At 41.3% G+C, this 25000-nt stretch overlaps 1 protein-coding gene across 8 annotated transcripts in view; it reads right to left on the bottom strand.

The window, feature by feature from the left end:
* Positions 1 to 25000, bottom strand: part of EBF3 (EBF transcription factor 3) — a 228885-nt gene that overhangs the window by 298 nt on the left and 203587 nt on the right. For 4 of the 8 annotated variants that reach the window (XM_061635646.1, XM_061635647.1, XM_061635648.1 and 1 more), the window contains 5 exons: positions 24936 to 25000; positions 24118 to 24295; positions 19750 to 19938; positions 19143 to 19340; positions 1 to 281 (listed from right to left, as the gene is read on the bottom strand). The exon at positions 1 to 281 is cut by the window's left edge and continues 298 nt beyond it; the exon at positions 24936 to 25000 is cut by the window's right edge and continues 1 nt beyond it. In XM_061635646.1, coding sequence (XP_061491630.1) covers positions 250 to 281; positions 19143 to 19340; positions 19750 to 19938; positions 24118 to 24295; positions 24936 to 25000 — 662 coding nt within the window. In that variant the 3' untranslated portion in view covers positions 1 to 249. Of the gene's footprint in view, positions 282 to 3558; positions 3647 to 19142; positions 19341 to 19749; positions 19939 to 24117; positions 24296 to 24935 lie in introns of all 8 variants that reach the window. The other 4 variants (XM_061635649.1, XM_061635650.1, XM_061635651.1 and 1 more) reach the window with 2 other exon arrangements.

Here is a 25000-nt window from a genome sequence, read left to right as displayed (position 1 = left end):
AGAAATGTGAAAATATGAGAAAAGTTCAGTTAATAAAATGGAATTGTTCATGAAGAAGTCAATTGTTTGCATGTTGATTCTTGTAGTTTAAATAAAATCTTTAAACAAAGTTTTTTTGTAGCATTTCAATATTTTGCTGATTGTACTTTGAAGATACTGTTTCCATCAGCATGTCTTATATATTAAACTTGTCCCCTAAAAAGCTAATCTTCTGAAACTTGGTGCTACAGTAGGTAAACAAAAATGAATTTACATTGGCGGGACTACTAGCCCAGACATAGCTGAAAGAAAGAGAAAGAGAGCTATTAAATATGTGTATACACTTTTTTCAATTTGCAAAGTAGAAGAATAAAATCCCACCATGCACAAATATTTCCCAGGAGCATCAATGTCTGCAAAACATTTAGGAACATCAACCAAAAATATTTCACAAAATATGTGGACTGTGATCCAGAGGACTGTGACCGGGGGGGGGGGAACTGGTCCTGCAGTGGGCACATATGCATGTTCTTGCAGAAGCTATGTGCTAGATTAGCTGTGTGAAACAATTCCATATGTGAAACAGATCATCTGCATGCAAGGATATTGCACCAGGAAAAGAGCTGTGATACATGCAGAAGTTTATTACTGCACGTAGATTATCATCTCTGGATCACAGAGCTTGATAGGATGTGCTTGTGTTTTCTTAAAATCTGGATGGACTGTTGATGGACATTTTCAACATGTAATATTACAAAATCGTTTTCATGCAGTAGCTTCTACTCTATTTTTGTCATCTGTTTCTAGTATTTCAGGCTGTCCAATGAGGAAAAATATTTCTGTTTCCTTGCTCATACATTTCATTTCATTTTTAAAATAGGACTTTCCTACCAGAGCATTCTGTAAAGACTTCACTTTTAAAATGAAAAGGATTCTGACATTTTTTTGTGCAAAGCATCCTGCCTCCCACATGTGTGATATTTCTCTTAGCTTTTTGTTAATGGCAAACAGTGGCCCAGCCTCCCTAGAGATTGCCTATGTTGACAGCTGAGAAACAACATGGTCACTTTTGGTAATGTCAGACAAGGCCAGCTCACTCACCAATCAAGGACCAGACACTTCTCAAGTTCCCTAAATGAAAATCTGGCTAACCTTAGCTTTTTCTCTCTTTCCAAGCACTCAAGCCTAAGTGGAAAGCTTCAGTTTTGACATTCTGTTAATTGTACGTTATCCTAATAGTATGCTGACTTTAATAAGTCAATGACTTTCTAAGATCAAAGTCAAGTATAGTACACCTGCTTTGGAATCTGTCAGAGCACTATAAAAAAGATTCGAGATTAAAATCTTCCACTTGCTATCTTGTTTTGTTTCTTTAAAAATACTTAGAGCCCAATCTCTGTGTTCACCTGAGCATGCCACACAAAGCTGAGGATCAAGGTATCCAACAGCGATGCAAGAAAATCTTAGTCCCTTTGTTCTGGCACTGGCCCCTGCAATAGCCATTGGTGTTGTTGCTTCAGTACTGGGAGAGTAATGCGCAAATCGCTTTTGGGAGGTAGGTCATTTGGTGGCCCCTTGTGCTTCATCCTAAGAATGGGCCCATAGGCCCTAATGTTTGTGCCAACAAAGACCTGTAAATAGGGATTTTCTCTGGATTAGAAAAGAAAGCAGGGCACACTTCCCTCATACCTGACACTATGGTAACTATTGCAGCACATAAAGTACAGCAAGGGAAAGGACTGATCTTGTTAAGAGAAGCTAACATTTGTCATTATGTTCTAGTTGTCTCCTTGGCAGGAACATCATTTGGACTGTTTTAACCTTATGGTGTCTAAATTTTGTCATGATGATTCCCGTTAATTTATGTACAAGAAACATTAATATATATTTTGATGTAGTGATGTGAACTTCAATTTCCCAGTTCATTAATTTCAAAAAATATCAGTTTATCTCAGATTTGCTGTTACAGTTTTTCTGAAAGCTTGTTGTAGGTACACATTTCTTATGTAATGTAATATTTGTGTGATTATCCATGCGCTTAAAGGAATAGCATAAAGGAACTGAGCTGTATGCAGTTTTCTTCACTGTAATTTGAAAGCATCTCTTCAATTACATCCAATATTTCTCAAGCTGCTGAAAAATCTAATGTTTTTTCCTCAACAGATTTTTATTTTTATTTTCTTTTTCGGGGGCAGAAAGGATTTTGTAACACAGCAGTTGCTAACATTTTCGGCAGATGTGCTGCAAGACCACAATATGATGAAATGCAGTCTTCTCCAACCTGATGTCATGTAGATATTTTAAATACAATTCTCATCACCCCTGACTCAATGTCTATGCTAACTGGGGCTGATGGGAATTGTAGACCAAACCATCTGGAAGGCAACTGGTTGGGAAAGACTGCTGTAGTGCAAACTAGCATATTCAAGCTCTCTGTGTCAGCAGGGATAGATTTGCTTTAAGTCTACTGAGTTATGAAAAGGAAGGAGCATAATTTGGAAAGAGAGGCAGGGATGCAGATATGGCATAGACAGACCCGTGGCCCTTTGCCTTTTGCCCAAGAATACCACAAACACATACTACTTTTTTCACTAGCAGTACCTGGCAACATTGTAATATATGCATGCCACTGCATTAATCAATAATGGGTTACTCAGTAGGCTTTTACATGTGTGATCACAATGACTTGCAAATATAGAAAACCTATGTCCCAATCCAAAGACCCATGGGAGCAGTAGCACTTGTGGATTCTTTTCCCATAGAACAAATGGAATGGTGGATGTGAGCTGAGTGTCTACCCTAAGGAGTTGCTCCATGAATTCTGCTGTACTCGTGATCTTTGGTTTAGAGGGGAAAATAACATGCATGACATCCGTCACCACATCTGGTAGCTCAATCACATCTAGCAACTTGTTTTCACATACAATTTGCATTAAAAAAGACATGAGAAAATGTGTAAATCAAAATAAATTTTTTGTATAGCTAATTTTTTTAACGGAGAACACTGCTAGTCTTAGATGTAACTTATGAGGTTAGGCAAATCATGTACATGAAAGTTTGGAACATGCCTTTGTTTACATGGAAAGATTAGTCACAGGTTTGCAGATGGACTACAACAGCCAGACGCTCTTGCATTTCGACCCCCATGTGCCACTGCTTGGATCGCAGCCAGTTCTTGCCAGCTGTGAATTTCTCCAATATGGCAGTGTTCCAGTATAGTTAGCTCTTGCACAATGCTGCCATCAGGGCTGGGAGAAACAGTGCCAAAATGATGGGGCATGGTGATGTGCTGCTCACAATTTTCGGCCAGTAAATGTTCCCTTGTGGTAATTGCAGCTCATTGGCAAGGGATGGAGCAAAGCCTTAGCTATCTGCTGTAGCAGCAAGCTCTCTGACAGTAATAAATACTAATAACACTATTACTATTTGGTAGCAAGTATTCTGTTAAATTGGGGGCAACAGTGGTGAATACAATATTCAGCCAATTTTCACCTTCCCTACATTGCCGATGAAATAGTTACACACAAGAAGAAGATGGTTTCAAAGTTCTTCATAGCCCATAATTAAAACAGTACCTACATAATCCAATTTAGGGTTTAGTTTTGCTAGTTGTTCCTAAAATAGCTGAAGCCCCTTCCTCACCAAGCTTCTGAAACATTATTTCCTCCTGAAAAAATACAGATGTTACGTCTTCCTCCAAATGATTCAGTCTTGCAAACAGAGCATAAACTCAAAGACACTATTACTAATGCCATCAAAGACATGAGCTTATTGCTGTTTTCAATGTACTAATGACAACCCAACTTTGTGTAGTGACTAGAGTTTTTGGCTGGGGAAAACTGGGTCAAATCCCTGCTGAGGGAAGAAGGTAACTGGATTAACTTAGACCAGCTACTCTTTCTCAGTCTAGCCCACCTCACAGGATGGTTGCTAGAATAAAATGAGAACATCACCACCTTGACTCTATGCAAGGAAAGGGGATACAAATGTGATACATAAACAAAGCAAGCAGGATGTATTCTGAGCAAATTGACAGCTAAGCACTTGCTCCTTGCTCAAATGTGCTCCCAAACAGTCTTCAGTGCATTCAGACAAGCAGCTACATCTCTCTTCTCATTCATATATTCAATCACATATACTCAAACACATCTCTTGTATATATATCTACAAACCTCTTGTCCTTATTAACATAAGCAAACATATGCATACTCAAATCCTCCTCCTAGTGAATCATGACCTTCCTGGAAATTGAGGCAATGCTGGCATGAGAAGGAGCCAAAGCACAGGCTTCTGCTAAGTGTCCCAAGACTCCTGATGCGACCTTCACAGTGCTGACCATGCCACATATGCAGTATGAGAAAGGACCCTTATCCCTTTCAGCCTCTGCCCACGACACTGAACCTTCCTTGGCTTTCACACAGTCCCTAAGCATTCCCAGGCTTATATGACAAGCCATAATTTGTAATGTCAAGGGCTCCCTTGGTTTCTGCCTGTGACTATGGGAGAATGGCAGATCTCTAATTCACCCCAGGCACACACCAATTACCTGGGAGAGCTACTTATGGCTTACATATAGCGACCCATGGTCTAAACTATGGGCTCATGCATATCTGATAAGACTAAGCCCATTTATTTATAGAGCTACTTTCAAATGCACAAGCCTTTGATCACCATCGGAGACAATATTATTTACATATAGGTCTTTCATATTTACACTGAACCAAAATACGTAATGTTATTCTGCTAAAAATAAAACAGCTCAACACATTTTAATATGTAAAATGTATTTTAAACTTGTGTTTCAGGTAGGTGGTGAAATATGCTTCCACAAGTTTAGTTTCTGATTGTAGTGGAAAATCTCAGAGCATTTGTTAGCAATCTACTCTCATATTTTTCAGTTTAACAAAGTTTTAGATGTTATGGGAGAACTAACAGCACAACATTGAAGGGGAGGGGGATGAGATCTGTTGCTTTTGTTCAGGGAATATATTGAGTAAAGTGTAATGGTGATTGACTGTGATGTGTACTTTCATATGACCCTGTGAGCAAGAGCAAAGGGGCTTGGTTTAGCTTGAGAAACGATTTACATAATTCATGCTGTTTGGCAAAGAGAATGATGAAGCTACACCAATCTTGCAATCTGCAATTCACATGCTTATCTGGAAGGTGAATTAGCAGCTGCCTCCCCCCCGGTGTGCTCGTGAGTAGCAAACTCTGTGGTAGTGCACACTCATGCACACTCTCTCCAACCTTGCAGTAGCTCTTTAGGGTTACAAGAGGGAGAACCTAAGCCAATTGTGCAGCCAGTAACAGAATCAGAGAACAGGAGAGTTGGCCTATAATGCCATCGAGTCCAACCACCTGCTCAATGCAGGAAACTCACTTAAAGGATACCCAGCAGGTGGCTGTCCAGCTACCTCTTAAATGCTGTCAGTGTTGGAGAGTCCACCACCTTGCTAGGTAATTGGTTCCATTGTCATACTGCTCTAAAAGGAAGTTTTTTCTGATGTTCAGCCAAAATCTACTTCATGTAACTTGAGCCCATTATTCTGTGTCCCGCACTCTGGGATGAGGCCCTCTTCTGTGTGATAACCTTTACTGCTATCATATCTCCCCTCAGTCTTCTCTTCTCAAGGCTAAACATGTCCATTTCTTTCAGTCTCTCCTCATAGGGCTTTGTTTCCAGTCCCCTGATCATCCTTGTTGCCCTCCTCTGAACCTGTTCCAGTTTGTCTGCATCCTTCTTGAAGTGTGGAGACCAGAACTGGACACAGTACTCAAGATGAAACCTAACCAGTGCCACATAGAGGGGAACCAACACATCACATGATTTGGAAACTATACTGTTAATGCAGCCTAAAATAGCATTTGCCTTTTTGGGGGCCACATCACACTGTTGGCTTATGTTCAGCTTGTGATCAATGACAATCCCAAGATCCTTCTCACATGTCGTACTGCTGAGCCAAGTATCCCCCATCTTATAACCGTGCATTTGGTTTGTTTTTCCTAGGTGTAGAACATTGCACTTATCCCTGTTTGATTTCATTCTGTTATTTCAACTCAAGATAAATTTTGTTTGTCTTCCAAGATATTAGCTAACCCTCCTAATTTTGTATCATCTGCAAATTTGCTAAGCATTCCATGCACCTCTTCTTCCAAGTCATTAATAAAAATGGTGAAAAGCACTGGGCTCAGGACCAAGCCCTATGGTACCCCGCTCATTACTTTTCCCCAGTTTGAAAAGGAACAGTTTGAGTACAATTCTGGAGCCAGCTGTGGATCCACCTGATAGTTGTTCCATCTAGCCCACATATAGCTAGCTTGCTAATCAGAATATCATGGGGCACTTTGTCATATGCTTTGCTGAAGTTGAGATATATTATGACCACAGCATTACCACAGTCTACCAGGGAGGTTCCTAATCTAAAAATAAGATAAAATGAGTCTGGCAGGATTTGTTCTTGATAAATCCATGTTGGCTTCTAGTAATCACTGCATTGTTTTCAAGGTGCTTATAGATTGACTGCTTTATAATCTGCTCAAGAATTTTCACAGGGATTGATGTTAGGCTGACTGGTCTGTAGTTCCCAGGTTCCTCCTTTTTGCCCTTTTTGAAGATTGGGACATTAGCCGTCCTCCAATTGTCTGGCACTTTCCCATTCTCTATGATTTTGCAAAGATAATAGACAATGGTTCCAAGAGTTCTTCAGCCAGTTCCTTCAATACTCTAGGATGCAGTTCATCAGGCCCTGGAGATTTGAACTCATTCAAAGTGATTAGGTATCCCCTGATCATTTGTCTATCAATCTCAAGCTGCAATCCTGTACCTTCAACTTCATGTTTCCCAGAAGGGTCATATACCCTCTTTTGGGAGAAGACTGAGCCAAAGTAGGAATTGAGTACTTCTGCCTTTTCTTTGTCATCTGTTATCATTTTGCCATACTCATTGAGTAGCTGTACCACCATTTCTTTTCGCTGTCTATGGATGTACCTGAAGAAAGCTGTTTTGTTGCTTTTGGTATCTCTCGCTAATCTCAGCTCATTCTTGGCTTTAGCCTTCCTGACTCCATCCCAGCAAGTCTGTGCTACTTGTCTGTACTCTTCGTGGTCTGGCCTTCCTTCCACTTTCTGTATGTGTCCATTATTGTTTTCAGGTTGTCTCTAAGCTTTCTGTGAAGCCACACTGGCTTTTTCTGCTGTTTTCCCCCTTTTTTCTTTGATGAAATTGTTTGCCAGTGTGCCTTTAGAATTTCCTCTTTTAGAAACTCTCACCCATCTTGGACTCCTTTTCTCATTAGGGTCATTTGCCACAGAACCATTGTTCTGAGTTTATTAAAATTGGCTTTCCTGAAGTCCAGGGTATGCGTATGGCTACTCTCAGCTTTTGCTTCCTTTAAGATCAAGAACTTTAGTATAGCATTGTCACTTTCCCTCAGAGGTCCTGTAACTGCCACTTCATCCACCAAGTCATCTCTGTTGGTTAGAATCAAGTCAAGGATAGCTGATCCTCTAGTTGCTTCCTCCACTTTCTGTAGGAGAAAGTTATCTCCAACACAAGTCAAGAATTTCTTGGAGGGGCCATGTTTGGCAGAATTTGTTTCCCAACAGATATCGGAGTAATTGAAGTCCCCCATTACTACAACATCATGCCTCCTCGAAACATTTGCAATTTACGTTACAAAAGTTTCATCCTCATCTTCTCTTTGATTGAGTGGTCAGTAGTAGACTCCAACCACCATGTTCCTTTTATTCCTTGCTTCATTAATTTTAATCCAGATACTCTCAGTGGAGCTACCAAGCTCATTCTCCTGTATTTTTGTCCAGGGATATATCTTTTTAACATAAAAAGTGTGACTCCGCCTCCGCCTCCCTTTCTCTCCCTTCTATTCTTTTTGAACAGATTATAGCCTTCAATCACTGTGTTCCAGTTATGGGAATCATCCCATCAAGTTTCAGTTATACCTATCAAGTTGTATTTACTTTCCTGTATTAAGAGTTCAACTTTGTCCTGTTTGTTTCCCATACTCTGGACATTAGTGTACAGACATCGAAGATCATTTGATTTATGGCCTGGCTTCCTTCCTACATTTTTGTGAAGACTATTACTGGGCCCCATTAGAGCAGTTCCCTCAGTTCTTCTCACTGTGCACAAGCCTTTGTTAGTCGTCACTACCAAGTTTACATCTCCCTCCCCCTCAGGATTCAGTTTAAAGCCCTCCTAATGAATTTCTCCATGCTGTGGCCAAACACATTCTTCCCAGTCCTTGTGAGATGCAACCCATCACTTGCCAGCGGTCCATTTTCCAGGTAGCGTAGCCCATGGTCCCAGAATCCAAATCTCTCACATCAGCACCATCTTTGTAGCCAGTCAGTTACCCAGAGTATTTTTCTTTCTCTTTCCACTCCTAAGTACTGGAAGGATGAACGAGAAAACTACCTGGGTCCCAAAGTCCTTGAGTTTCCTTCCCAGAGCTTCAAAGTCTGATGTGATTTCTTCGTAGCTCCGCTTAGCAGTATCATTCATTCTCACATAGATGAGAAGAAAGGGATATCTGTCAGTGGGCTTTATGAGTGATGGCAACCCTTCCGTCACAACTCTAATCCATCCTCCAGGGAGGCAGCATGCCTGGTGAGTCCATGGATCTTCTCAGCATACTTGGGTGTCAATCCCATGCAGTAGTGAGTCTCCCACCACTACTACTCTTCTTTTCTTCTTGTTGTGGAGCGTGGTGTAATTGCCTCTGCTTGACTGAGCTTCAGCCTCTCGCTTGCGGTCATGTGGGCTCTCTGCAGACTGTCCTTTAGTCTCATCCTCAAAGGCCTGGAAGCGGTTCCGTAGTTCCACCAGTGATTTTCCACAGTTTTCTCCACTTCATTGTTGCTCTCCACAACAGTCTCTTCTGCTTCAACAAACAGTTGGTCTTCCACTTCCTGTACTTCTCTTTGCTGCTGTTGTTCCAGCATTCTATCTTCATCTTCTCTTATATTCTTCAGTGTGGCCACCCACCGTTCCAGGCCCCTCACTTTTTTTCCCAACAGCCCCACCAGCTTGCACTTGTTGAACATGTACACCATGTTGTTGTCAGGCAAGAAAACAAACATTGCACACACCTTGCAGGTCACCACCACTGGAGTGTCCTTCCCAGTCTCTACTGCCTTTTCTTTCTTTCTTCCTACTTGTATTGGAATGGCTTGTGCTTTGCCCTGTCCTCCTTCAGGGTAAATAGGAGAGTCCCACTGGTATGTGGTGCACCATACGAGGGAAATTTTTTAGGGAGCTCCCCCTAGACCTCCCCTGCCAAATTCCTGTTAGCTCTCTCTGTTTGCTTGCTCTCTGAAAGCTGGCTCACTTGTATCTCCTCTGGACCAGCTGTCACAGCTCCCTCTGCTCTGCTCAGTTAGGAGTCAGGAAACAATGACAACTCCCAGCCCACACAGCTGCTCCTAGTTGCACTCAGCAGCTATCAGGCCGTGCCCCTTCAGCCAGCATGTGATAATCATCCTTGCTGTCCTCCTCTGAACCGGTTCAAATGCTGCCCTGGGTTAAAATAGTGGCAATGAGCCGGTGAATGTAAGGTGTGAAAGAACAGGGTGGCACTCAGTGCTAGTTCTAATCAGAGTCATCCAACGGAAGTTAATAGGCATGATTAACTTAGGTTCATTAATTTCAATGTGTCTACTCTGAGTAGTTCAATACAACCTAGGGCTGGTACTGGGGCTCTCCTGTCAGTGTCTCTCCCATCTGTCTTAAGACATGCACAGCTTTTTACAAAGAAAAGCTGTAAGAGAATTATCTTTGTAAAACGTTTTTCTTCTTCTTTTCTTTCTTTTTCTTCTAATTGTTTGTAGATTATTCTTTAATAAAGATTATTAAAGAAATAAAATAAAAATTTAATCCCAGGGAAATATATCCAGGGTGATACTTTAAAAATAAAAAAGACAGGCGCAGCCTGCTAGGCTGGTGTCAAACCCATCACTATCTGTGATTTCTAGAGTCAGAAGAAGTGGCAGTAATGACAGGGAATTGGTCCCAGCATTCATCTGTCTGCTGAAGAGGGAGAATGAAAGGGATCAATCTCTGAGCTCCTAGACCCAAGTAGCAGGTAGCAGGAGAAGAACTGTGAGGAGAAACATGCAAGTGACAGGTTTATATTGTGGGTGACTATACCTCCAGTAAATGTTTGCAAGGCTGCATGTGAGATGGAGGTAGTATGCAATAAAGACTTTCCACTGGTGTGTTAGGGTACGAGCTAGTAGCCATAGACTGTGCCAGTCACTTTTGTCTGTTGGAAGGAAATGGAACCAAAGACCCTAGCTTAATATCACAAATGTATTTATTTATTCTAGTTGCGAGAGTTTGGAATAGTGGTCAATACCATCACTGAGGAAGCAGAATTCCCAGCATGGGATGACTACCGTTTCCTCTCCATTCTTCCTGTACCTTATCCCTTCACTGTATCGAGGCAGTGAGCTCAGAAGTGATGCTATCATAGGAGCACCATTCTTGGGCTAAGAATTTGGTTTGCTAGTTTGTTTTTTAAGATGACATGAAAGAAACAGTGAAATATACTGCCCTGTTCTGACTTTGAGTGGAAGTCCACAAGGCGGCTCCTGCAGATGGCAGACCAGCCATTATCAGTCTGGAGTCACAGGACCATGGATAGCTCTAAGTTGGTAACTGGCTCTAACAATATCTGGAGCTCAGTTGAACCCTTGTAACCCTCTTTAATCAGACTCCCCTAGTTCCATCGACTTCCTCAGGAATAGAGAGACATAAAGGAGCAGTCCTCTGGCCTGGAGTGTAGCACTCAATTGCCTCTGTACCCTTATCTTGTTCACCGCCTGCACTGATAAGCAGGCGTTAGGGAGTGTGACGTCCCTGGTATAAAGGGAACTGGTTCTTCCAGGATATTGTCTCTGGGGGTCCCAGTTCAGAGGCCTAGAATTCAATGGGATAGCAGCTAGCAGGATTCAGTTCAGGCTCAGTTTTGGGGACTGAGTCTAGGTCCAGCACATTTGCAACTTGTGCTGCTGTTTCAAGCCACTGCTCATGGTGGGATCATGACACAAGTTAAAGTTTGTTAACCATTCCTAAAATGCCACTTTTTGCTTCAGCTGAAATTTGTTTCAAATACAGTGGCTGTGTTTGCACATAACTATAAACTATAGTTTAGTGTTCAAGCCTCAGGAATGGCTGAGATTGGCCTAGATCACACATCACATTAAATCATAGTAAAAAAACAAACTATGGTTTAATGTGAATGTGAAGTGTGCAAGTGCACACTGCTGAAAAGTTCTCGCACCACTTCTCCCCTCTTCCTATTGCTGTTGTGCAGCTGAGAAACAAGCTAGGATCTGGCTTCTTGTGATGCCCAAACCTGTGCTCATGTTTTGTTTTCCCAAAAGTAACCACAAGCAGTAAGCCAAGGAAAAAAACTTGGCTACCACTCCTTGTTTGTTTGGAAAGAAACAAACCATGAGCTCATGTTTGGACATCATGACAGTCAGACTCTGGCTTGTTTCCTGGTGGTACAGCAGGAGCAGGGGAAGAGTACCGCAAGAACTTTTCAGTTGTGTCCACTAGCACACTGAGGGTTGTATTCAACTAAGTCTTACTCAGGGTATACCCATTAAAATTAATGAACCTAAGTTAGTCATGTCTGTTAACTTCAATGGGTCTACTCTGAGTAGGGCTATCATTAAATAGTAATTTGTTTTTAATGTGACATGCGAACTAGACCACTGTAGTTAACAATAACGTTTCATGGTTCAGACATAACTATAGGAAGTGAAAGCTTCTGATCTGCTCCTCATGGCCACACCATAGAAGGGAGGAGGCACATGAGCACGAGGCTCATGCTACATTATGGTGTAGTATTATGTGCAAACCAGGCCCATCTTTGGACAGCTTCACACATGCATGCACATCACTTGATTGCAAACAATTCCATGACTGAATTGATTTCACTGAAAAGTATTATGCTTAAGGTGAGGTGAGGTGATCTGTGGTTTATGATAACTGATGGTACATTCACATATGCTTGATGCTGCTTTCAGTTTTACCAAACTGCTCATTTTGCACAATATTTATTATTTATTTATTTAGTTGCATTTCTAAACCGCCCTATAGCTAGCAGCTCCCAGGGCGGTGTACAACATGATAAAACCACAATATTTAAAATACAGCAAGTAAAAAAATAAGATTAAAAGCTTAAATACTTTAAAATGCCTGGGTGAAGAGGTGGGTTTTTACCTGGTGCCGAAAAGATGACAGAGAAGGCGCCAGGCATATCTCATCTGGGAGGGCATTCCATAATTCGGGGGCCACCACTGAAAAGGCCCTAGATCTTGTTACTGTTCTCCGGGCCTCTGTATGGGTTGGGACCCGGAGAAGGGCCTTAGACATCGAGCGGAGTGAACAGGTAGGAACATAGCGGGAGAGGCGTTCCATCAGATATTGCGGTCCAGTGCCGTTAAGGGCTTTATAGGTAAGGACCAACACTTTGAATCTGGCCCGGAAACATATTGGAAGCCAGTGCAGTTGGGCCAGAATAGGTGTTATGTGGTCGAATTTCTTTGTCCCAGTAAGAACTCTGGCCGCAGCATTCTGCACTAGCTGAAGTTTCCGAATCGTTTTCAAAGGTAACCCTACGTAGAGAGCATTACAGTAATCCAATTTAGATGTTACCAGAGCGTGAATAACTGAGGCTAGGTTCTCCCTGTCCAGATAGGGTCGTGGTTGGGCTACCAGCCGAAGCTGGTAGAACGCATTTCGTGCCACCGAGGCTACCTGGGCCTCAAGTGACAGAAGCGGATCTAATAAGATCCCCAAACTACGGACCTGTTCCTTTAGGGGGAGTGTAACCCCATCTAGGACAGGTCTGACATCAACCATCTGAGCAGAGGGCCCCCCAACTAGCAGCATCTCAGTCTTGTCAGGATTGAGCTTCAGTTTGTTTGCTCTCATCCAGTCCATTATCGCGGCCAGGCAGCGGTTCAGTACAGCAACAGCCTCACCTGAAGAAGATGAAAAGGAGAAATAGAGCTGCGTATCATCAGCATATTGCTGGAAACGCACTCCATAACTCCTGATGACCTCACCCAGCGGCTTCATATAGATATTAAAAAGCATGGGGGACAGAACTGAGCCCTGCGGGACCCCATACTGGAGCACCCAGGGACTCGATTAGTGTTCCCCAAGCATCACCTTCTGGAGACGATTCTCAAGATAGGAGCACAGCCACCGCCAAGCAGTGCCTCCAACTCCTAACTCCGCGAGTCGCCCCAGAAGGATACCATGGTCGATGGTATCAAAAGCCGCTGAGAGATCAAGGAGAACCAACAGAGTTACACTCCCTCTGTCTTTCTCCCGACAGAGGTCATCATACAGGGCGACCAAGGCTGTTTCTGTACCAAACCCCGGCCGAAAGCCGGATTGAAATGGATCCAGATAATCAGTTTCATCCAAGAGGGCCTGGAGTTGGCGAGTGACCACGCGCTCTAGAACCTTGCCCAGAAATGGAACATTTGCTACCGGCCTATAGTTGTTAAAGTTATGAGGGTCCAAGGAGGACTTTTTTTAGGAGCGGTCGCACTACCGCCTGTTTCAGGCAAGGTGGGACCACTCCCTCTCGTAACGAGGCATTAATTACCTCCTTGGCCCAGCCGGCCGTTCCATTTCTGCTAGCTTTTATTAGCCACGAGGGGCAAGGGTCCAGAGCGGAAGTAGTCGCCCGTATCTGTCCAAGCACCTTGTCCACATCCTCGAGCTGTACCAACTGAAACTCATCCAATAAAACAGGACAAGACTGTGTTCTGGACACCTCATTAGATTCAACTGTTACAATATTGGAGTCAAGGTCCCGACGGATGTTTATGATCTTGTCTTGGAAGTGCCTCGCAAACTCATTACAGCGGGCTATTGATGGTAATATTGCGTCCGGAGAACCAGAGTGTAAAAGTCTCCGGACAACCTTATAAAGTTCCGCTGGGCGGTTACAAGATGACTGAATGGAGGTAGCGAAGTATTGCTTCTTCGCCATCCTCACCGCCTTCACATAGCGTTTCGTGGAGGCCTTCACAAGTGCATAATTACAGCCATCAGGAGTTCGTCTCCATTTACCCTCCAACCGTCTCCTTTCTTGCTTCATCACTCTTAGCTCCTCAGTAAACCAAGGGGCCAATTGAGCTCTGCAATGGAGAGGGCACACCGGGGCGATTGTGTCAACTGCCCGGGTCATTTCCGTATTCCACAGAGTGACCAGGGTTTCGACAGGATCGTCAGTTTTATCAGCCGGAAAATCCCCCAGAGCCCTCTGAAATCCTTCAGGATTCATTAGTCTCCGGGGACGGACCATCTTAATTGGTCAATATGTCTCATTAGCTCTGGCTTTCTACTTACAGCATGCTATATTCAGGACATGGGTTAAATGAATTTGTGTGTATATATGTAAGGACAGTTAATACATGGTATGTATTTGGATGATCTTGCCTTAAGTTAGGGTGGGTGTGGAAAAGATCTGTGGGTCCTTTCTGGCTCCATAAGAGTGGCTGTAAATTTCCACATCTCTGGTGCCATCTGAGCTGTTTAATGTAGAGATTAACTTATTCCATCACCACAGTTGAAACAAACCAAGTTTTCTGAGAATTATTCAAAGAATTTTAGTTTAGCTTACAATAGTCACCAATGTTACATTTTGAATATTGTATTTTTTGGACAGGTGGGAATGTAAAGTAATTTGAGGGAATAGTTTAATATGTCAGTAAGAACTTCAGGCTTTATAAGCCACCTAGAAGAAACCAGCATTAAGAGAATCCTGGTGTCAAAGTTTAATTGTATTTTCCCATCAAGTTTTAATAGTAATTTATTAATTGTCAGGATAAAGTATCAGATACCCTATACATCTGTCTTTTCTTGATTTACACTTATTTACCCTTTTGCAATGAGGTAGGCTGAAACAAGTGTGGATATTCACCAAGGGCCACCAAAACAAGTATTATGGGCCTTCATACATCTTCACATCATTACAGTCTCTAAAAGAATAAATGGAAGTTGAATCCACCCAGTATACATTGGGGTCCCATAAGGGGAAATCCTGTTTTCTTTTTTTCAAGATGCCCTGTTCACTATGTTTCTTTCACACATTCAGGCAAATCATGTTCTTGGCTTACTATCATATAAATTGCAGGTATGTCCTGAATCTACTCTCAAGAGAAATATTAAAGGTGGAATTATCAGAGTAACTAAATGGTTTAGGGGCAAAATTTTTGCACATGCTGCTTCATCACATTTTTTTTATAACTTCACCCCTGTTTTGTCAATAATAATAAAAGCTACCTATGGAAGTGTAGGTTACTTTGTATACGTTAATTAATTTCTAAAATGTATACCTGCTATTCCAGCCAGATATGAAACAACTTCATACAGTAAACTATCCAGTAAACAACACAACAAAATCCAAACATAATGAGATAGTACAGTACTCACATGAGACTATATTATCTTACGTTTGCTCTGAAAGTGCCCATGTGTGACAATTCTTCCTATGCCAAGATGTACCTCATTAGAAAGAAAAGCATAGGCCAAACCTTCTCTCTGAAGAGATACTTTTATATGCTGGTGGTTTTCAAATAGGGCTGCTTCATAATGGATAGTGTAGTGGGGCATAGGTGCTCATCTGACCTTCAGTTGGATTGTTGTTGCTGCTTATTGGGAGGTAGAGGGGGAGGGGGGGAGGCTGCCATGGTGCAAACGCACTGGTGGGAACCCTGGATTGATGCCACCACAAAATTTGTACTGCACCAACCTTGCCACTGTCTCACCCCACTATCTCCTGGCAAGAAGCAGTGTGACTGCAGAGGTCAGGTGAGTGCGACCACTCCATCTGGTACTGGGGCTGCTTTTAAGGAAATACCTCCCCACAAGAATCCCAATATGGTACCTATGTAATGAACTCATCACCTCATTCTGCATATTTGAATCAGTTTTTGTCCCCTCCCCCCAAAACCACTGATCTGGTAAGTACAGGCAATGCACTTTCTAAAATGGTGAAAAGTGCACTCCCAAACAGTATAAAAAGTCTCTGCATTGGAAAACAAGGGTTGCATCCAACACTGCAGAAGTCCACAGAATGGGACTTTCGCTTCCTCTCCCTCAATGAATGCCCCCAAATCTACCCCAGAGAGTTCCCCAACCCCCCAGAGCTAATTGTGTGGGTGCACAGGGAGCTGGAAGGGATAGGAGAGGGAGAGGAAGTTGTGCTGCATGCCCAAAAGTCTACTGTGGCACTGGAGCTGTAGAGCTGAAAATAGCCTGTGTATTAAAAGATTGTTGACAAATTTTCCTTTCATAATGCTATACTTTCATTTTAAAATTTTAAACCAGCTGGATCTTTTCCTCTTCCTGGCTATCTTACAAATATCATCTCAAAATTCTTGTTTGTGCTCCTGCAGGGAATGTGGTTGACTCATGAAAAGCAAATCATGTGGATGCGTCATCACACACACAAAAAATGGCCTCTTGTGTGGTTCAGGCTAATCTTGACCACGCCAGAAGAAGTCTTTTTTTCCCTCTTGGCATCATTAGAATTGGCCCAAACTGTGTGAACTCTTTTATACACAAGCACTTAACTGTCCAGAGATGTAATGAAGTTTGTATTCCCAATGGTAAAGAAAATCTGAGGTGTTAAAGCTTCACCTTTTGTGAACTTGAGGTAACATTTGGGAACAAAGCCCATTTATACTGAGGCAGTTGGAGACATTTCTTGGAAGGAGGTTTACATATTTAGTAAACTGTATGCATAATTACCTCTCACATTTCCTGAGATCAGTGGTAGATGCTGGAGGAGGAGGCCCTTAAAGGATTCCTAAATTGGGTTGGGATTTTAAAATTACAGCCAGGAGGGAGGAAGAAAGGCTGAGGCACTGGTAAATTTCCAGAGACTCCTGCATAGAACAATGGGAGAAAGGAGGCATTTAGGCTCTCTCTCTCATGATGCGACAGGAAAAGGGAGGAGAGGAAGTGACTTTACATATTTCCGGTAAGTGGGAGGGGAGGAGCTGAAAGAGAAGAAGTGGGAGTGATTGAAGTTGAAGAATGCAAGGAATGGTAGGGGTGATGATGGGAGAGGTCTGGTTTGTTTTCCAGTACTTAAAACTCTGGGTAGTCCTTCAGCAAACCAACTGTAAATCAGAAAAGCTAGGGTGTGTATCAAATCTCTCTTTCAGGGTGAAAAATTGGCCAAATTCTAGGGTCTGCTATCTCAAGTGCACCTCTCAGTTTGAATGTGCAGATGGGAACGTGATTATTTCTTTACAATTGGAAACAACCACTTGGTTCAGGACACATAAATTGGGAACAAACCATGCATGTTACTAAAATTTTATTTAATACTTGCAGATTTCTAGACTTCATTTACACTATTTTCAGTTTCCAAATGAAATTCTTCAGGAACCCAAAACTTTGATGGGTTTGCACTTCACATTTATTCAGAAGTTGTCTGTGTTATTTTTTAAAAATTCACTGGCTTCCCCAAATGCTTATTTATTTAAGTAGAAGAAATTATCCTGTTCAAAGACTACTATTTAAGTAATTAACAAATAAGGAAACGAAGTTTGTTAGAGTTATGCATAGTATTAAGATGTCAACATGGACCAGAGATTTCAAAATGGAATGTTTTGGCTGTCAACACTTCCTAATGGTTTAAAGCGTTGATCCTACAGATACAAGGAGATGCCGTACAATAGACCCACTCTGATTGACAGCTGCTTTCAGACAGCAATCCTACCTAACCCTGTCACCAAAAACCCTGTAACCAGAAATGTACCAACATTTCTTTGTGAACCTTAGGATATTTCCAGTACTACAGATTTAAATTCTTGAATAGAAGACAAACATGTTTTGGTTCGAACTTCAGAAAACATTATGTAGTCAACAGACCAGTTAAGGTAGTCAGGACAGCTAGTAGATTTCCAATACTGGATATTTTAACAGTAATTGAGATAAAAATCCCTAAGGGATAGCATCTTTAATGGGCATATATTAGATTGATCTTTTCAAGTCCTTTTCCAGCCCTACCAATGATATTTATTTCATATACTTTATACATATAAAATACATCCAATGTTTGAAAGCTTTTGTGTTGTGTATGTACATTATAGAAATATATTATGATGGTATTCTGCTTTATAATATAAATAGCCTAAAATGTAAATGTATACCATTGTGATCCAAGACTTTATTTCCTGGTACTTGTAACGTGAATGGCTGCTTCATTGTAAATAAATCAACTCTAGTTGTGTTCCATTCTACCAAGGCTAGGTGGTGTTAAGTGCTTAAAGTAAGTTTTTGGTGACCTTTAAGAGTTACATTTCAGGTTGATTCAGCTGAGGCAGGTTTTCGTCCTGATTTGAAAAAGTATGGTCATGATTTTTTTAAAAAATGAAAAGTAATCTGTTATTAAACATAGATTTTGCAGTTGTTTTTGTTCCCTCTATAAATTTTCACACTTAGTATCAAAGACTACAGGTGGCTATGTAAATTCTACCAGCTATTTTATAGTTATTTGTCCTGATTTCCTTTTTTAATCATCAGTTTAACTGGAATAAGTTCCAATACGCATACAAAACCTTGGTATGAATCTGGGAGTGAACAAAAGCAACACTGAACAACAGCTTCAAGCATTTTGCAAGATTTTTCAGGTTTCAAATGATGACACAAGTAGGAGAAACAGCAAATCTTGCAATGCTGCTGATTAAAATGTGTTTATCAAAACTGCATGCAGAAAAAGTATAAAGAAGAAAAAGGAACATATCTGATCAGACATTCAGGATTGTGTGTTTAGTTTAAAAATTAATACATGAAATCTTAAGGGGAAATGCTGGGACAACAGCTAGTATTTCCTCTAATGCAAGGCTTAAAATTTAACTGCTATATGGTAAAATGGTTGGCAATGTTTTGTGCTGCTATATTTAATATCATGTTTTGCCTCTGCAATGCAATGCAAAGCCATTTTTTTTAAAAAAATGTTTTTGAAGTCTGGGTTTTTTGTCTTTTAATATTTGCCAGTGATAAAATGCTATTTTTTAAAAAATCTAAAATGTTAGGTTTTTTGTCCAAAAAACCCTGCAATTACACAAAAAAATGATACAGAGATCCAGCTCACCTTGAAGTCCATTTCCATTTGCACTGGTGCAAGATGGTGGAGGAGAAGCTTGGGGCCTGACAACAGGAGCAAAGGCGCTCTTTTGTTTCACTGCAGAGATGACATTGGCAGGTGAGAATGAGAAAATGCCGTGTGTACTGCTACAGTTTGAAGGGAGGGTGACCGAAGAGGCTGCCATGGTAGGGCTTGACGGCACTACTGCAATAAAGCAAAAATAATCAGGACTCATATTGTGGATTTTATGGCAAACATGGAGGGAAGAAAAAAAAAGATTGATAGGGCCTTGCCTCTTATAATAGTGGGGGGAAATTATATATGAAAAAATAAAATGCTTTGGCTTGCCACGCTCTGGATAACAGGCAAACTCCTTTGTGTTGGACCTTAGTTGCAGATTTTGTAGTCTAATCTGTTTTTTTTTCTTTTAACCGAGATTGTTTGGCATATACCAATATATTTGCCATATTCTTTTTAATTTTTTTTATGTCCAGCCTCCAGAGTCACCCCTCCTTTTATCCAGTAGCTCACATTGTAGAAAATCAAAATAAATATTTTTTGTAGCAAATAAGAATCTATGTAATGATTACATGTACCAGAAATAGACACTTACTGCCATAAGGGGAGTTAGCTGAAGAGCCATTAAGAAATCCAGGGGAACCAGGTACACCAAGATTTGGCATGCCAGCATTGCCATATCCATTCATGCTATTGCTGACTGTGTTGTAATTGGACTGCTGAGGAGTACTGCTTGGAACATATCCTCGCGGCGAAACACTGCTTGTGTTGCGACTGTAACCTACTGTTGGGGGGGAAAAACACCATCCCAAGAAAATGATTATTATTTAGGGGGGTGAAGGGCTTCCTTACAACATCATACATTACTCACTTTTAATTGATTGCACAGCTTTAGTTTGAGTTGTCTGTTAGTGCCCTATCATCTCTTTGCAGTTCAAGATAACCTTATCACGCCAACCCTACTTAAATAAGCTGCCATCATTCTGTGTTGCCCCTGCTCTTGGCAGAGACAGCCAGCAAAGCTCCCTTCAATCCAATTGTGTCAGTTTCCTTCACATTTGTCTTTAGTAGTAATTATCAAAAGGCTTGATTGCTGATTTGTACCAACACACTGAATGAACTTTCAGCCTTTTCAGGATTTCACATTCCCAAACTGGCAGAAACTGTGTGTGTGTGTTTGCTGCAAAAGACATTTTGGATCTTCATTTTTACAACTGATATTTTTACAAGTGCTCTCACTGGCTGCCTCTGCTTCAGTGAAAAGCAACCATGGGACTGGATTTATGATATCAATACAACACAAGGAAGTTCAACAGACACACATAATTTGGACAACAGCAAGAAAAGAATGCAGTGACCCTGATCCAGAGAATGTCACAATGCAATCCTATGTAAGTTTACACAAAAGTTAAATCCCATTGAGTACCTGTAATCCTATTACTGACCTTGCCCCATACCCTGACCTTCCTGTTCTGCAGTTTAAAAGTTTAAAAAATGCCTGGCTGATTTTAAATTAATTTTAAGAATTTTTACATTGAACTCAATGATAACGTCGGGCATGCTCAGTAAGAACCAACTGGCAGTGTGCTCTAAAAGCCAGACTCGCAGCTGCTTGGCTTGCCTAATTAGGAGGCCACACCCACATCAGACCTTTATTTCACTTTAGACAGTCAGGCTTCCCAAAGAATCCTGGAAAGTGTAGTGTGAAGAATCCTGGAAAGTGTGAAGGGTGCTGAGAGGAGACTCTTATTCCAGACAGAGCTCCAGTGGCCAGAGTGATTTAACAGTCAGACGCTCTGATTGAAGGTCTGTGAGGCGAACAGGGCATTTCCTAGCAACTCTCAGAATATACTCTGGCTTCAGACATTATAAATCTTTCGGCTTTTAACTACACTTCCCAGGATTCTTTGAGAGAAGCCATGATTGTCTAAAGTGAAATAACAGTCTGGTGTGGATGTGGCCAGGGACAGCTTTGGTTTAAATTTGGGTGGAAGGCTACCCAAAAGTGGGTATAAAAAAGTGGGGAAAGCTGAAAAGCAATGATACCGTTCACAATGTTTTCCTTTGGAAAGGAAAGGGGCTTCCCCTTTGCCCAGTGCCTGCCCACCCAATCTCCTCCCCTCCCCACCCCTACTCCAGGTCAGTTTCACATATCCAAAACATGATTGCACAGAAATAAATCCACTGAATCTCAAAAAGCATGCAAATGATCAAACCCACCATCCCTCCTCCTCCCTCCTATCCTCTTCCTCTTGCCCCTTCCCTTCCCCTTCCTTTGTCCCTCCCTTCCCAACCCCAACCCCTTCCAGTCTCATCCCTCCCCCTCCCTCTCCTCCTCCTCCCCATGGTCCATTTTGCCTATCTTAAGCATGATTGCACAGGAGTAAATCCCATTGAACTCAATAAGCATACAAACCTGCTTTTCCTTCCTCCCATCACCTCCCTTTTGCCTATTCCATCCCCCTTCCAATCCCCTCACTGCCCCTCCCCTTCCTTCTGCTCCCCTCTCCCCTCTCCCCTCCCCCTCCTCCCTCATGGTCAGTTTTACCTATCCTAACTATAATTGCATGGGAGTAAATCCCATTGAACTCAATGAGCATGCAAATGATCAGACCTGCCTTTCCCCTCCTTCCCCTCTCCTCTCTCTCCTCTCCTCCCCTCTTCCTTCTTCCTCCTTCCCTGTCACTCCAGCTGTCCCTCCCTCTCCCCTGGTCAGTTTTACTTATCCTAAGCATGATTGCACAGGAGTAAATCCCACTGAACTCAATAAGAATTCAAACCTGCCCTTCTCCTCCCCTTCCCCTCCTTCCTGCTCCCATCTCAGTCCTCCCCTCCCTCCTCCTCCTCCCCTCCCCATCCCCTGTGGTCAGTTTCACCTAGCCTAAACATGATTGCAGGGGAGTAAATCCCACTGAACTCAATAAGCATGCAAATGATCAATCCATTCTCCGCAAACTTGCACAGAATCCCATTTCTTCCCTCCCAGATTAAAAAGCAGATTAAATAGGCAAAAAGCCAAATGCTCAGAGGCACATGTTGCCAAATTCTCCCAAGCTACATAGGAAGTGCATTGGACTGTGAAACACCAACCCAAACTGTTTGCATTTTGACAAATTTGTAGGGCAGTACAATATCTCAGAGAAGAGGTCAGGTGTCCTGCTCCCCTGGTGCATTCATTATAGCTGCCCAATTTCCCTGCTTTTTAAAGTTGGATAGAAATGTCTGTGGGCTATAGGTAAGTTCATAAACCGGAAGGTTTTTTGCCTATTAGTGAATATGTGATCATATTTAATAAGATTGCATAATATTCATTAGCAGCATGTACTACTCAGTTATCTGTCTTACAGTATTTGTTATAATAGTCCTTTTATTTGCTGCTACTGCCCATATACAATTTGATAAAACATACTTGGTTTGAAAAATGCATGGGAGAAAGCGGACATTGCTATTCATGTTAGCTGTAATTGAGGAACCTGTGCCGCAAACAAACTTTGTATCTGTACTTATTTTTATTTTTTTTGCCTTTCCCATTAGGTACCCATAACCATTATGCCTTTACTTCCCCAAGAACAAGATGATGTGTAATTTGATAGATAGGAAGTGAAGGTGCTTTGTTGTTGTTATGTGCCTCCAAGTCGACTACGACTTATGGCGACCCTATGAATCAGCGACCTCCAAGAGCATCTGTCATGAACCACCCTGTTCAGATCTTGTAAGTTCAGGTCTGTGGCTTCCTTTATGGAATCAATCCATCTCTTCTTTGACCTTCCTCTTTTTCTACTCCCTGCTGTTTTCCCCAGCATTATTATCTTTTTTAATGAATCATGTCTTCTCATAATGTGTCCAAAGTATGATAACCTCAGTTTCATCATTTTAGCTTCTAGTGATAGTTCTGGTTAATTTGTTCTAACACCCAATTATTTGACTTTTTCGCAGTCCATGGTATGCGCAAAGCTCTCCTCCAATACCACATTTCAAATGAGTCAATTTTTCTCTTATCCGCTTTTTTCACTGTCCAACTTTCACATCCATACATAGAGATCGGAAATACCATGGTCTGAATGATCCTGCCTTTAGTGTTCAGTGATACATGTTTGCATTTGAGGACCTTTTCTAGTTCTCTTATAGCTGCCCTCCCCAGTCCTAGCCTTCTTCTGATTTCTTGACTATTGTCTCCATTTTGGTTAATGACTGTGCCAAGTATTGATATTCCTTGACAAGTTCAATGTCCTCATTGTCAGCTTTAAAGTTACATAAATCTTCTGTTGTTATTACTTTAGTCTTTCTGACTTTCAGCTGTAGTCCTGCTTTTGTGCTTTCCTCTTTAACTTTCATCAGCATTCGTTTCAAATCGTGACTGGTTTCTGCTAGTAGTATGGTATCGTCTGCATATCTTAAATTATTGATATTTCTCCCTCCAATTTTCACACCTCCATCTTGGTCCAATCCTGCTTTCCGTATGATATTCTCTGCGTATAGATTAAATAAATAGGGTGATAAAATACAGCCCTGTCTCACACCCTTTCAGATGGGGAACCAATTGATTTCTCCATATTCTGTCCTTACAGTAGCCTCTTGTGCAGAGTATAGGGTGCTAGTGAATTGGAAATATGACAAAAACCACAGGTGGATGTGTACTAGGGTCTTCATTAGGTTGAGGCTGTTGACTTTCTAGTTTTGTATTAACAATACTTAAGCTTCAGTTCTCTATCCCTTTACCTGGAAGAAAGTCTCACTGAAAGACTTCTCCCTGAATAGACATGTAAGTTATTATATGCTTTTGTATTTTATGAAATCTCTTCAACAAAAATACTGCACGATAAGGCAAAAAATAACTTCAGGGAATATAATTGGCACACCTTAACTGAACGCATGGATCCTGATGAAGGAAGAAGATGTAGCATGTTAAGAAACTGTAAGAACATCCAAAATCTTGGATATAAATTATTAAAACTTCACATACCTTGGTCATTAGCTTGTGATGTTTCTGAAACATTAACTGCTAGCTGGCTGCTAAATGAGTTGACTCCCATCATGCCAGTGTGAGCTGGAGTGTTCGCAAGTGTAGGAATCTGATTGTGATTGCGTGGCACGCTGTATAATGCTTCTGCAATATCAGCTGCTCGTTTGAGGATTATTTCCTACAAAATGATAAAAACTAATTTATAATAGGTAGTATAATTTGCTTGTGTCACCACTAATTTGGAATCAGGTAAATAATATGTGGTGCAGATTAACCTAAGATTATAGTAGGCATGGATACCTGTGTTTTTGTTAAACGTTTTCATGCTCTTTCATTTAGCTAAGTCTTGTATGTATTTCTGTAAACATTACCAGTGATGAATCTAAACAGATAAATAGTACAAATATCCTGTCTAGCACTTATATTAGTGTGATATTTGTAAAAGAAAAAGTACTTTACTTGAAAGATGCAGCAAATTTATTTCCAATAGTTTGCAATACAATATATATTTATCTGCTGCTTAGTAAATTTAACTAAGACTTCCCATTAGTCACCAATTTAATTGACCAAATTCAAGGTTGTTCTTGTCTTAAACGTTTGCTTAAGCATTTGGCACCTGTCATTTCAGACAGGAAAACAGATTTTGAGCAGAAAGTGGTAAATGAATCTGTGTTCTTTAAGAGTATTGCTTCATAGCAGACTATTCTTAAGGTATCAGGAAAAACTATGCTGTGCATTGGTGCCAGGCTTGCGAATAGCAGGTGCCCATTTCCTACACTGTGTGTATTGTGACTATATGTGTAAGTGAAAGGACCTACCTGGTTGTTGTGTGGCATACCATACAGAGCTTCAACAAGGTCAGCTGCTCTTTTAAGTAATACTT

Source organism: Rhineura floridana, chromosome 7, assembly GCF_030035675.1.
Source record: "Rhineura floridana isolate rRhiFlo1 chromosome 7, rRhiFlo1.hap2, whole genome shotgun sequence".
NCBI classification, from domain to species: Eukaryota; Metazoa; Chordata; class Lepidosauria; order Squamata; family Rhineuridae; genus Rhineura; species Rhineura floridana.
Note: the sequence above shows the minus strand (reverse complement) of the source record. Positions and strands in the feature narration are given on the sequence as shown.